Source organism: Pristis pectinata, chromosome 1 (genome assembly GCF_009764475.1).
Source record: "Pristis pectinata isolate sPriPec2 chromosome 1, sPriPec2.1.pri, whole genome shotgun sequence".
Classification (NCBI taxonomy): Eukaryota; Metazoa; Chordata; class Chondrichthyes; order Rhinopristiformes; family Pristidae; genus Pristis; species Pristis pectinata.
This window is the reverse complement of record NC_067405.1, coordinates 1,661,791-1,674,920: the sequence shown is the minus strand read 5'-3', so window position 1 is coordinate 1,674,920 and position 13,130 is coordinate 1,661,791. Positions and strand designations below refer to the sequence as shown.

At 49.3% G+C, this 13,130-nt stretch overlaps 1 protein-coding gene across 8 annotated transcripts in view; it reads left to right on the top strand.

Annotated features, from left to right (window-relative positions):
* The window catches only part of tns1b (tensin 1b), a 290,940-nt gene that overhangs the window by 270,225 nt on the left and 7,585 nt on the right, over window positions 1–13,130 (top strand). For all 8 annotated transcript variants that reach the window (XM_052014032.1, XM_052014038.1, XM_052014015.1 and 5 more), the window contains 4 exons: window positions 2,200–2,292; window positions 3,283–3,360; window positions 8,492–8,563; window positions 11,270–11,438. In XM_052014032.1, coding sequence (XP_051869992.1) covers window positions 2,200–2,292; window positions 3,283–3,360; window positions 8,492–8,563; window positions 11,270–11,438 — 412 coding nt within the window. The remainder of the gene's footprint in view (window positions 1–2,199; window positions 2,293–3,282; window positions 3,361–8,491; window positions 8,564–11,269; window positions 11,439–13,130) is intronic.

Sequence of the window (13,130 nt, the reverse complement as noted above, 5' to 3'; positions counted from 1 at the left end):
ATCGACCTTCTTGGTTACTTCTTCAAAAAACTCAGTCAGATTCATGAGACATGATCTCCCACACACAAAGCTGTGCTGACTATCCCGAATCAACCCCTAGTGACATGGTGTTATGACAACAACCTTTCCCTCAATGTCAGCAAAAGAAAAGAGCTGGTCATTGACTTCAGGAAAGGGGGCGGTGCACATGCACCTGTCTACATCAATGGTGCTGAGATCAAGAGGGTTGAGAGCTTCAAGTTCCCAGGAGTGAACATCACCAAAAGCCCGTCCTGGTCCAACCATGTAGACGCCATGGCCAAGAAAGCTCACCAGCACCTCTACTTCCTCAGGAGGCTAAAGAAATTTGGCATGTCCCCTTTGACACTCACTAAGTTTTATCGATGCCCCATAGAAAGCATCCTATCTGGATGTATCATGGCTTGGTACAGCAACTGCTTTGCCCAAGACCACAAGAAACTGCAGAGAGTTGTGGACACAGCTCAGCACATCACGGACACCAGCCTCCCCTTTATGGACTCTGTCTACACTTCTTGCTGCCTCAGTAAATCAGCCAGTATAGTCAAAGACCCCACCCACCTGGGACATTCTCTCTTCTCCCTTCTCCCATCAGGCAGAATATACTCCAGGATCAAGAACAGCTTCTATACCACTGTTATAAGACTATTGAACAGTTCCCTAGTACAATAAAATTGGTATTGGTATTGGTTTATTATTACAGTGAAAAACTTGTCTGGCATACCGATCGTACAGATCAATTCATTACACAGTACTCTTGACCTCACAATCTACCTTGTTATGACCTTGCACCTTATTGTCCACCTGCACTGCACTTTCTCTGTAGCTGTGACACTTCATTCTGCATTCTGTATTGTTTTCCCTTGTACTGCCTCAATACACTGTGTAATGAATTGATCTGTACGATCGGTACGCAAGACAAGTTTTTCACTGTACCCCGGTACATGTGACAAGAACAAACCAATTCCAATTCCAATTCCAATCCAATTCCAATTCAACTCCTGTCTTTCCAAATGCTTGTATACCTTATCCCTCAGAATCCCCTCTGGTAACTTACCTACTACAGATGTTAGACTTACTGCTCTATAGTTCCCAGGCTTTTCTTTGCAGCCCTTCTTAAATAAAGGCACAACATTCGCCACCCTCCAGTGTTCCGGCACTTCACCCATCAGTAATGATGATGCAAGTATATCAGCCAGGGCTCCGCAACTTCTGCTCCAGCTTCCCACAGTGTTCTTGGATATACCTGATCAGGCCCTGGAGATTTATCTACCTTTATATGCTTTAAGACATCCAGCACCGTTTCTGCTGTAATGTGGACTATCCCCAAGACATCCCCATTCACTGTCTCAAGGTCTGAAGTCTTCATGTCTTTCTCCACGGTAAAAACATTCATTGAGGACCTCACCCACCTCCTGCGACTCCACACAAAGATGTTCACTTTGGACTTTGAGGGGCCTATTCTCCCTCTAGTTATTCTTTTTCCCTTCATGTACATAAAATCTCTTTGGATTCTTCTGTACCAAAGCTCTCTCATGCCTCCTTTTTGCCCTTCTTGAGGATACTCCTCATCCCCTGTACTCCTCCAGGGATTCATTTGATCCCAGCTGCCTGTACCTGTCCCATGCCTCCTGCTTTCTCCTGACCAGTCAGAGAGTCACACAGCACAGAAACAGGCCCTTCGGTCCAACTCATCCATGCCGACCATGGTGCCTACCCGAGTTACTCCCATTTGCCCGCGTTTGGCCCCGTGCCCCTCTAAACCTTTCCTATCCATGTACCTGTCCAACATTATCATCATACCTGTCTCTACCACTTCCTCTGGCAGCTCGTTCCACCACCCACTGTGTGGGAAAACTTGCCCCTCAGGTCCCCTTCAAACCTTCCCCCTTTCACAAACCTTTGCCCTCTTAGTTTGGACTCCCCCACCCAGGAGGACCACAGACCCCATGCCTGACAGAGATCAGTAGATATGAAAGGAGTGGAGGGATACGGTGTTAGTGCAGTGCGGTGACACTGAGGTAGGGCAGCCGTGATTGTAACGAATGGGGAGGTAACACGTGGGAATGAACAGCCTGCTGCCCCTAGGTTTTGTTTGGAACTGAAGTGTTGAGACTGCACTTCTCTCACCCAGCAGGGGAATGTTGAATGATGCTCCAACAGAATGTTTCTGTCATCTAGGTGATCTAACCAACGAGCTGGTCCGACATTTCCTGATTGAAACCAATGCCAAGGGAGTGAAGTTGAAAGGCTGCCCCAACGAACCATACTTTGGTGAGTGGCCATGGGGCTTGTGTTAGTCACCATCGATCAGGGGCGTGACTGGGTATGAGGAGCATGGAGGCAGCCCCCGGGGAGAGTTGGGTGAGGAACTGGGGCGGGACGAGGGGAACTGTGCTGGGCAGGCCTTTGGTGCCCCCATCCACAGTGACCGGCACTAGGTCCTGTGAAGGGTGAATAGTGCAGAGCTTAAATCAGGGAATCACTACAGCACATTCAGCCCATCAAGTCCGTCCCAGCTCCATGCAAAGGGCAACCCAGTTAACAATATGAACAGTGAACCTGATTCACCTGCAGATGTGTCTCAGTGTATCAGTATCAGTGTATCAGTGTATCAGTGTATCTGTGCACTTAGGGGTATGTGTGTGTGTCTGTACATGTGTGTGTGTGTCACAGTGTATGTGTGTCACTGTGTGTGCCTCTGTTTTTGTGTCTGTCTCTGTGTCTGTCTGTACGTGTGTGTATTTGTCATTGTGTGTGTTTCTGTGTGTGTCTCTGTATATGTGGGTGTCATTATATGTGTGTGTGTGTGTCATTGTTAATGCGGGCACGTGTTACTGTGTATGTTACTGTGTGTGTTACTGTGTGTGTTACTGTGTGTGTCACTATATGTGTGTGTAATTGTCACTGTCTGTGTATGCATGTATGTGTGTCACTACATGTGTGTGTGTGTTTATGTCACTGTGTGTCACTATGTCCATGAGTGTGTGTGTCACTGTGTGTGTATATGTCTCTGTACGTGTGTGTGTGTGTGTGGGTGTGCATGTGTGTGTGTGCGTGTGTGTGTGCGTGGGTGTGTGTGTGTGTGTGGGTGTGTGTGTGTGCGTGTGTGTGTGCGTGTGGGTGTGTGTGTGTGCGTGTGTGTGTGCGTGGGTGTGCGTGGGTGTGCGTGGGTGTGTGTGGGTGTGTGTGTGGGTGTGGGTGTGGGTGTGGGTGTGGGTGTGGCTGGGATCTCTGACTACAGCTTTGTATCTGCTGTTGCAGGGAGCCTGTCAGCCCTGGTTTACCAGCACTCCATCACTCCACTGGCTCTGCCCTGCAAGCTCGTTGTTCCCAGTCAAGGTGAGTGAAGATCAGTCACACTCGGACAACCACATTTGAGCTAATTAATAGTGTAGAGGCAGCTGTACTCCGTGTGCTACCCACACTGTCCCTGCCCTGCAAGTGCAGGTCACAGAGTCTTACATCAGAGAGACAGGCCCTTCGGCCCATCATGTCTGTGCTGACCATCATACCTTTCTACTAATCCCATTTCCCAGCACGTGGTTCATACCCTTCACTGCTTTAGTGATTCAAGTGTTCATCCAGATACTTCTTCAATGGTGTGAGAGTCTCTGCCTCCTCTGCCCCTCAGGCAGTGCGTTCCAGATTCCAACCCCTCTCTGGGGGGTGAAAACCCCCTTGGATCCCTTATGAATCTCTTATTCCTCACCTTAAACATATTCCCTTTGGTCAGACACCTCTGCCATGGGAAATAGTTTCCCACTATCCACCCAATTGAAAATCCCAACCTTTCCAGTCTCTCCTTATAACTTAAACTTTCCATCCCCGGCAACATCCTGGTGAATCTCCTCTGCACCCTCTCCAGTGCAGTCCAATCCTTCCCAGAGCTGGTGACCAGAACTGCACACTGTACTCAGCTGTGACCAACCAGTGTTCTTTTAAAGTTGGACCCAGACCTTCCTGCCTTTGTGTTCTGTGTCCCAGCTAATGGAGGCAAGTGTCCTGTTTCAATCTGTGCTGCCACCTTCAGGGATGCTTGGAAATGTACACCAAGGTCCTTCTGTTCTTTGGTACCCCCTAGGACCCTACCGTTCATGGTGTATGTCCTACTTGAATTAGACTCCCCAAAATGCGTCACAACACACTTAGAACATAGAACAGTCCAGCACGGGACAGGCCATTCGGCCCAAGATGTTGTGCCGATCTTGATGCCAATTTTGATGTCCTCTTCCTGTGTATCATCTACGTCCCTCCATTCCCCTCACATTCACGTGTCGATCTAAAAGCCTCTTAAACTCCTCCAACCTGCCTGCCTCCACTACTACCCCTGGTAACCCATTCAAGGCACCTACCACTCTCTGCGTAAAAAACTTGCCCCTCACGTTGCCTTTAAACATCCCCCATCTAACATTAAAAGCCTGTCCCCTGGTGTTTGACATTTCTACCCTGGGGAACAGATTCTGACTGTCCACCCTATCTCTGCCTCTCGTAATTTTAAAAACGTCTATCAGGTCTCCCCTCAGCCATCAACATTTCAGGGAGAACAACCACAGTTTTTCCATCATTTCCTTATAGCTCATACCCTCTAATCCAGGCAGCATCCTGATGAACCTCTTCTGCACCCTCTCCACAGTCTCCACACTCTTCCTGTAATGGGGCGACCAGAACTGCACACAGTGCTCCAATACTAATTATCAGGATTAAATTCCTTCTGCCGTTGCCCTGCCGAACTTACCAACTGATCAACATTATTCTGAAGCCTGAGGCTACCCTCCTCATTATCAACAACACCACCGATTTTCATGTCATCTGTAAACTTATTAACCATTCCTCCTACGGTAGTGTAGCGGTTAGCGTGACGCTATTACAGCACCAGCGACCTGGGTTCAATTCCGCCGCTGTCTGTAAGGAGTTTGTACGTTCTCCCCATGTCTGCGTGGGTTTCCTCCGGGTGCTCCGGTTTCCTCCCACATTCCAAAGACGTACGGGTTAGGAAGTTGTGGGCGTGCTATGTTGGCGCCGGAAGCGTGGCGACACTTGCGGGCTGCCCCCAGAACACTCTACGCAAAAGATGCATTTCACTGTGTGTTTCGATGTACATGTGACTAATAAAGAGATCTTATATTAACATGGGACAGTACACCACAGTATAGGCCCTTCGGCCCACAATGTTGTGCCGACCTGTATAAACCTACTCCACGATCAATTGAACCCTTTCCTCCTACACAGCCCATAACCCTCCATTTTTCTTACCTCCATGTGCCTATCTAAGAGACTTTTAAATGTCCCTAATGTATCAGCCTCTATCACCACCCCCGGCAGTACGTTCCAGGCACCCACCACTCTCTGTGTAAAAGATCCACCTCTGACATCTTCCCTGAACTTTCCTCCTCTGACCTTAACATCCAGATCTATAATGTGTACAACAAACAGTAAGGCTCTTGGCACCAATCCCTGTGGTAAACCATTGGTCACAGGGATCCAATCACAAAACAACCCTCTGCCATCACCCTCTCTCTCCTATTACCAAGCCAATTTTGGATCCAATTTGCCAACCTGCCCTGGATTCCATGGGCTCCAGCCCTTGAACCGGTCTCCCATGTGGGACCTTGTCAAAGGCCTTGGTCAATTCCATGTAAATCGCATCACCCACACTGCCCTCTCAATATGTTTAGCTGCCTCCTCAAAACACTTGATTTAAATTGGTCAGACAGGACCTCTGACCATCAAATCTGTGTGACCATCCCTGACCAATCCCTCCCTTTCCAAGTGGAGATTATTCCTGACCCTCAGAACTTTTTCCAATAATTTCCCTACCATTGACAGTAGACTAGACTGGCCTATAGTTGCCCATCCAATTCCTGCTGGCCCTTCCTGCTCGTAAAGAATTATCAAGTTATCCATCATGGAAACAGGCCATTCAGCCCAACATGTCCATGACAATCAGTGGGTGCCCATCCGGATTAATCCTATCTTCTAGCACTTGGTCCGTAACCTTCTATGCCTGAGCAATTCAAGTGCTCGCCTGAACACTGTCAGTGACTCTCCTTCCACCACTCTCTCCGGCAGTGTGTTCCAGGTACTCACCACTCTCTGGGTGAAGAAGGTCCCCCTCACATCCCCTCTGAATCTCTTCCCCCTCACCCTAAACCGCTGTCCTCTAGTTTTATCTACCTCTGATCTGGGGAAAGTTTCCTGCAGTCTGCCCTATCTGTACCCCTCATAGTTCTAAATACCTCTGTCACGTCCCCTCTTAACCTCCTCCAAATGGCACTAGCTCAGTTAGGCAACTTGGTCAGCATGGACGAGTTGGGCCGAAGGGCCTGTTTCCATGCTGAACAGCTCTGTGACTATGACTCCTCCAGTCCAGGGAAAACAGACCGAGTCTCTCCTCGTAACTCAAACCCTCCCTCCCAGGCAACATCCTGACTCTCCTCTGCACCCTTTCCAGCGCTATCACATCCTGCCTACAGTGTGTGACCAGAGCTGCACGTAGGGCTCTGGCTGAGCACAGACCAAGTTGGAACATAACCTCCCTGCTCCTGTATTCAATGCCCCGACCACTGAAGGTTCGACTGGAATAATGTGGGACTTGTCACGAGCTGCAGTCTGTCCCTGCCCTCGGAGTGTTCAATGGCATTGAATGCTCCGTGTTCTGCTCTGAGATTCCCTCCTTCACAAGCAGAAAAACTGACTCACAAATGCAGTTTGTGTTAAATGCTCCCCAGCTGTAGTTAATGGATCCCACACACCTCCCTCCTCCCACCCCCTTCCCTCCACCCCCCCCCCCCCCCCCCCCCCCCCCCGGCTTCCCACTATTGTTCTGCGTTTGGGTGGATCTAGTTAGACTCGTAAACACTATGTACTGCGGAAACATCTGGACTCGGCTTAACTCTCTGTAACCCGGGCTGTGTACGGGCGGCAGCCCCAGCTAGAATTGGCCTCAGTGCCTTCTCTCTTGCATACTCCTGTGTGGTGAAATGTTCTGTGTAAGCCTCTGCGGGGGCAGCTGGTTTTAGAACGGGCCCTCTTCTTGGTGGCAGACTCAGGGACAGTTCCTGCCCATCTTGCCCCCCCTGCTGTGATGCCTCTGACAGGTGATTAGCTGCCAATATTCGCTGTGTAGTTTGACAGTGGCTCCTGTTTCAGCTGATCAGCCCCCTCTCTCGCTGCACGGTGGTGTCCTCTGCTCATTGCTTACAAGGCAGGAAGCGTTGTGTTTCCCCAGGTGCAGCCTGTCTCTCAGCAAAGCCCGTGCCTCACAGGCTGAGGTCACTCGACCCATTCCTTATTCCCTACACTGCAGCTTTTGAACAGGATGTGGACTCCACCCCAGGCACACAACACCGTTAACTCTCTCCACTCCATGGAGTGTATTCACTGCAGCTTTTCTCACCGGGAGTATAAATGGACAGGGGCTCCCCACACACAGCTGTCTGCTGACATCAATCCAGACCCAGGACTAAGCCACTCGATTGACATGAGTGTGGGTACTACGTGGCCCCTCCCTCGCAGTTAAATCCTATTAACCCCTTCTCTGTCACACCATTTCTAATACCGCTCACTTCCTGTTAAACCTTATCAACCCCTTCCTTGTTACAGTCCTGCAGAGAGTTGTGGACACAGCTCAGCACATCACGGAAACCAGCCTCCCCTCCATGGACTCTGTCTACACTTCTCGCTGCCTCGGTAAAGCAGCCGACATAATCAAAGACCCCTCCCACCCCAGACATTCTCTCTTCTCCCCCCTCCCATCGGGCAGAAGATACAAAAGCCTGAAAGCACGTACCACCAGGCTCAAGGACAGCTTCTATCCGGCTGTTATAAGACTATTGAATGGTCCCCTAGTACGATAAGATGGACTCTTGGCCTCACAATCTACCTCGTTATGACCTTACACCTTATTGTCTGCCTGCACTGCACTTTCTCTGTAGCTGTGACACTTTACTCTGTATTCTGTTATTGTTTTACCCTGTTCTACCTCAATGCACTGTGTAATGAATTGACATGTACGATCAGTATGTAAGACAAGTTTTTCACTGGACCTCGGTACATGTGACAATAATAAACCAATTCCCAATCCATTCAAATACCGCTCACTCACTGTTGTCCTATGAACCCTTTCTCTCTCTCTGTTGGGCCATGGAATGCGCTGCCTGGGGTAGTGGTGGAGGCAGGTACATTGGTCAAATTCAAGAGATTACTAGATAGGCATATGGAGGGATTTAAAATAGAGGGATATGTGGGAGGAAGGGGTTAGATAGTCTTAGGAGTGGTTTGAAGGGCAGCACAACATGGTGGGCCAAAGGGCCTGTATTGTGCTATACTGTTCTATGTTCTATAAACCTGGGTCTCTGGAGCTGTGGGCAGCAGCTCCACCAGCTATGCCACTGCACCACCCAAACTCTCTTGTCTCCTGGACACTGCAGCTGAGGGAAGGCACTGGTTAAAAGCAAATTCTCTCTTTCAGATCCAGTGGATAAAACCCCTGAACCAGCGGCACTGACAAACTCAGCCACAGAGCTGTTGAAGCAGGGTGCAGGTGAGTCTGACCCACCCAGCCCTGAGGTAATACTGTGGTGGGTGGGGGCGGGGGGCGGAGGGTGATGGGTGATCCCAGCACCCCTGGGTTATTGGGTGGGGGGGATCATCGGCCATTCCTTCTTGGTACACACCAGATTCTGAATCAGGTTTATTATCACTGACTTATCTGACGTGAAATGAGTTGTTTTGCGGCAGCAGTACAGTGCAAAGACAGAAAAGTTCCTGTAAATTATGAAATAAATAGAGCAAAAAAAGGAATAGTGAGGTAGTGTTCATGGACCGTCCAGAAATCTGATGGCGGAGGGGAAGAAGCTGTTCCTGAATCGTTGAGTGTGGGTCTTCAGGCTCCTGTACCTCCTCCCCGATGGGGGTAGCGAGAAGAGGGCATGTCCCAGATGGTGAGGGTCCTTAGTGATGGATGCCGCCTTCTTGAGCCCTCGATGGCGGGGAGGGTTGTGCCCCTGATGGAGCTGGCTGAGTCTACAACCCTCGGCAGCCTCTTGCAATCCTGCGCGTCGGAGCCTGCATACCAGGCGGTGATGCAACCAGTCAGAATGCTCTCCACCGCACATCTGTAGAAATTTGCAAGAGTCTTTGGTGACCTACCAAATCTCCTCAAACTCCTGACAAAGTAGAGCCACTGGTGTGACTTCTTCATGATTACATCAGTGTGCTGGGCCCAGGATAGATCCTCTGAGATGTTGATGCCCAGGAACTTGAAGCTGCTCACCCTTTCCACTGCTGATCCCCCAGTGAGGACTGGTGTGTGTTCTCCCGACCTCCCCTTCCTGAAGTCCACAATCAATTCCTTGGTCTTGTTGACATTGAGTGCGAGGTTGTTGTTGTGACACCACTCAACCAGCCGAGCTATCTCACTCCCGTACGCCTCATCGCCATCTGAGATTCTGCCAACAACAGAGGTGTCATCAGTGAGTTTATAGATGGCGTTTGAGCTGTGCCCAGCCACACAGTCGTGAGTGTAGAGAGAGTAGAGCAGTGGGCTAAGCACACATCCTTGAGGTGTGCCTGTGTTGATTGTCAGTGAGAAGGAGATGTTATTACCAATCCTCATTGACTGAGGTCTCCTGATAAAGAAGTTGAGGATCCAGTTGCAGAGGGAGGTACAGAGGCCCAGGTTTTGAAGCTTATTGCTTAATACTCTGCTGGTCACTGCAGTTGGGATCTGGGTGAACTTGACTGTGCAGCACCCCGGCATTCAGTGATGGCTCATCCTCTGCACCTTCCCTGGAATATGGTGAGATTCCTCACCTTCGGTTCCCTGCTGTCCAGTCCCCATTCGTAGAGCATTGGCCACGGACAATGGGAATGGAGGAGGACAGAGCCAAATGTAAGCCTCTGGACTTGGTTGTCAGGGACTTCAGCCTTGATGCCCTCCGGGCACATAGGCTGCCCTGGTCAAACTGGGCCCCAGGTGACCATTCACCATGGACACACCCAGTCCAAGACCCTGCCAATTCCTATAGACCAATAATCTGTCAATCTGCACCCTGAATATATTCACTACCTCCGCCTCCACAGGTCTTTCTTGTTGAGAATTCAAAAGATTCACCATTCTTGAGAAAAATAACTCCTCCAATTTAAACTCCCTGTATCCAGAAAGTATTCCCCCTACTAGTTACCATTGAGAGGGGAAGAATCATCTCATCGCTCACCCGCCAAGCCCCCTCAGAACCTGACATATTTTAATAAGATCATTTCTTTTAAACTCATCTTGATTTGCTCAACGTCTCTCTGTGAGTCGATCCCTTTATCCCAGGGCTCACCTTCTCTGAACTGTCTGCTTTGCAAGGACATCCCTCCTTGAGTAATGAGATTAAACCTCCCTGAAGAATTCCAGGTATGGTCACTGCAGCACTTGGAACTGGAATTGGTTTATTATTGTCACATGTACCGAGGTGCAGTGAAATAATTTGTTTTGCGTGCCATCCATACAGATCATTTCATCACATCAGTCCATTGAGGTAGTACGAGGGAAAACAATAACAGAATGCAAAGTGAAGTGTTACAGCTACAGAGAAAGTGCAGTGCAGGCAGACAATAAGGTGCAAGGTCATAACGAGGTACCTGTACTACATCAATGCAGTCTGTACTAACCCAATGTAACTGCACTGTGTAATGAATTGACCTGTATGATAGGTATGCAAGACAAGTTTTTCACTGTACCTCTGCACGTGACAATAATAAACCAATACCAATACCAAGATTGTGAGGTGAAGAGTCCATCTTATTGTACCAGGGGACCGTTCAATAGTCTTATAACAGTGGGATAGAAGCTGTCCTTGAGCCTAGTGGTACATGCTTGCAAGGTTTTTTATCTTCTACCCGATGGGAGGGGGGAGCAGAGAGAATGTCCGGGGTGGGTGGGGTCCTTGATTATGTTGGCTGCTTTACTGAGGCAGTGAGAAGTGTAGACAGAGTCCATGGAGGGGAGGCTGGTTTCCGTGATGTGCTGAGCTGTGTCCACAGCTCTCTGCAGTTACTTGTGGTTATGGGCAGAGCAGTTGCCACACCAAGCTGTGATGCATCCGGATAAGATGCTTTCTATGGTGCATCGATAAATTGGTGAGGGTCAAAGGGGACATGCAGAAATTAATTAGCCTCCTGAGGAAGTAGAGGTAGCTAGGTTCTTCTGTCTGTGTGCTGCATCCCCCGACACTCACACTTACTGTTTCTTCCCCCACAGCGTGCAATGTTCTGTTTGTAAATTCGGTGGACATGGAGTCTCTGACAGGGCCACAAGCGATTGCAAAGGCCATCTCGGGGACCCTGAGCACCCAGCCACAGCCCACTGCCACCGTCGTTCATTTCAAAGTGTCCTCGCAGGGGATAACCCTGACCGATAATCAGAGAAAGTAAGTGCAGACTTTCCTTTGAAATAGATCTGTGTGTCTGTGTCGGTGTGTCTGCGGGGTAACTACCTGAGGCCAGTTGACCACAGTGAGGGAGCCTGTACACATGGGCACAGGTGTGGACAAGTGTCCATGTGCCTACAGTATTGTAAACAGAAGCAACAACATCCAGTTACGAGATCCAACTCACTTCACCGAAGCATCAACCAAAACTGACCCCGAGCTCCACAACGAGGTGTTAGGGCAGATGAATGAGGCAGATTTTGAACACAGACAGTACAGCACAGAAACAGGCCTGTGCCAACCCCGATGCCAATCCAAACTGCACATCTGCCTACACGTGGTCTGTATCCCTCCGTTCTCTGCTTGTTTTCAGACATGTGCCTGTCTAAATGCCTCTTAAGAGTTGCTCTCATCTCTGTTTCCACACCTCCCGTGGCAGCGTGTTCTAGGCACCCACCACTGTCTGTGTACAAAAAAACCTGCCTCCTTTGAGCGACGCAGGATGAGAGGTGACTTGATAGAGGTGTATAAGATTATGAGGGGCATAGACAGAGTAGACAGCCACACCTTTTCCCCAGGGCAGCAATGGCCAATACCAGAGCGCATCCGTTTAAGGTGAGTGGAGGAAAGTTCAGGGGAGATGTCAGAGGTAGGTTCTTTACACAGAGAGTGGTGGGTGTGTGGAACGCACTGCCGGGAGTGGTGGTAGAGGCTGATACAGTAGGGACATTTAAAAGACTCTTAGATAGGCTCATGGGCGTAAGGAAAATGGAGGGTTATGGGCTGTGCAGGAGGGAAGGGTTAGATTGATCATGGAGGAGGTGTTCATATAGTTCGGCACAACATGGTGGGCCGAAGGGCCTGCACTGTGCTGTACTTTACGTTTGTACTCGGTTTATGTTGTATTTATGATATATTGAGATTTTTATAGAACTATATTTATATAACTAATATTATACATCTTAAGTAACTATATAGTATACGTCCTGCTGTACTAAGTTCTTTATGTTCGATGTAAATCTCCTTTACACTTCCCCCTCTCACCTTATAGGCCGGTGAGTTTTATATCAACGGTAGGGAAATTATTGGAGAAGATTCTTATGGACAGGATTTACTTCCAAAACTTATTGGGGGTAGTCAGCATGGCTTTGTTCAGGGGAGGTCATGTCACACAAACTTGATGGAGTTTTTTGAGTCAGTGACTAAGATGATTGATCAGGGTAGGGCAGTGGATGTTGTCTACGTGGCCTTTAGTAAATCACCCGACGAGGTCCCTCATGGTAGGCTGGTCCAGAGGGTAAGGCACATGGAATCTGTGGTGGGCAGAGAAAACACTGCAGATGCTGGAGGAGATCAGCGGGTCAGGCAGCGTCCGTCCAGTCCAGATGAAGGGTCTCGACCCGAAACGCCAACTGTCCATTTCCCTCCACAGATGCTGCCCGACTCGCTGAGTTCCTCCAGCATTTTGTTTGTGGGATCCACAGTGATTTGGTAGATTGGATTAAAAATTGGCTTGACTATTAGCAGACAGAGAGAGGGGTGTTACTCTGGCTGGAGGTCCGTGACCAGTGGTGCTCTGCAGGGATCGGTGCAGGGACCTCTGCTGTGTGTGATACTTGGATGAAAGTGCAGATGGGAAGATTAGTAAGTCTACAGACAACACAAGAACTGATGGGATTGTGGGTAGTGAGG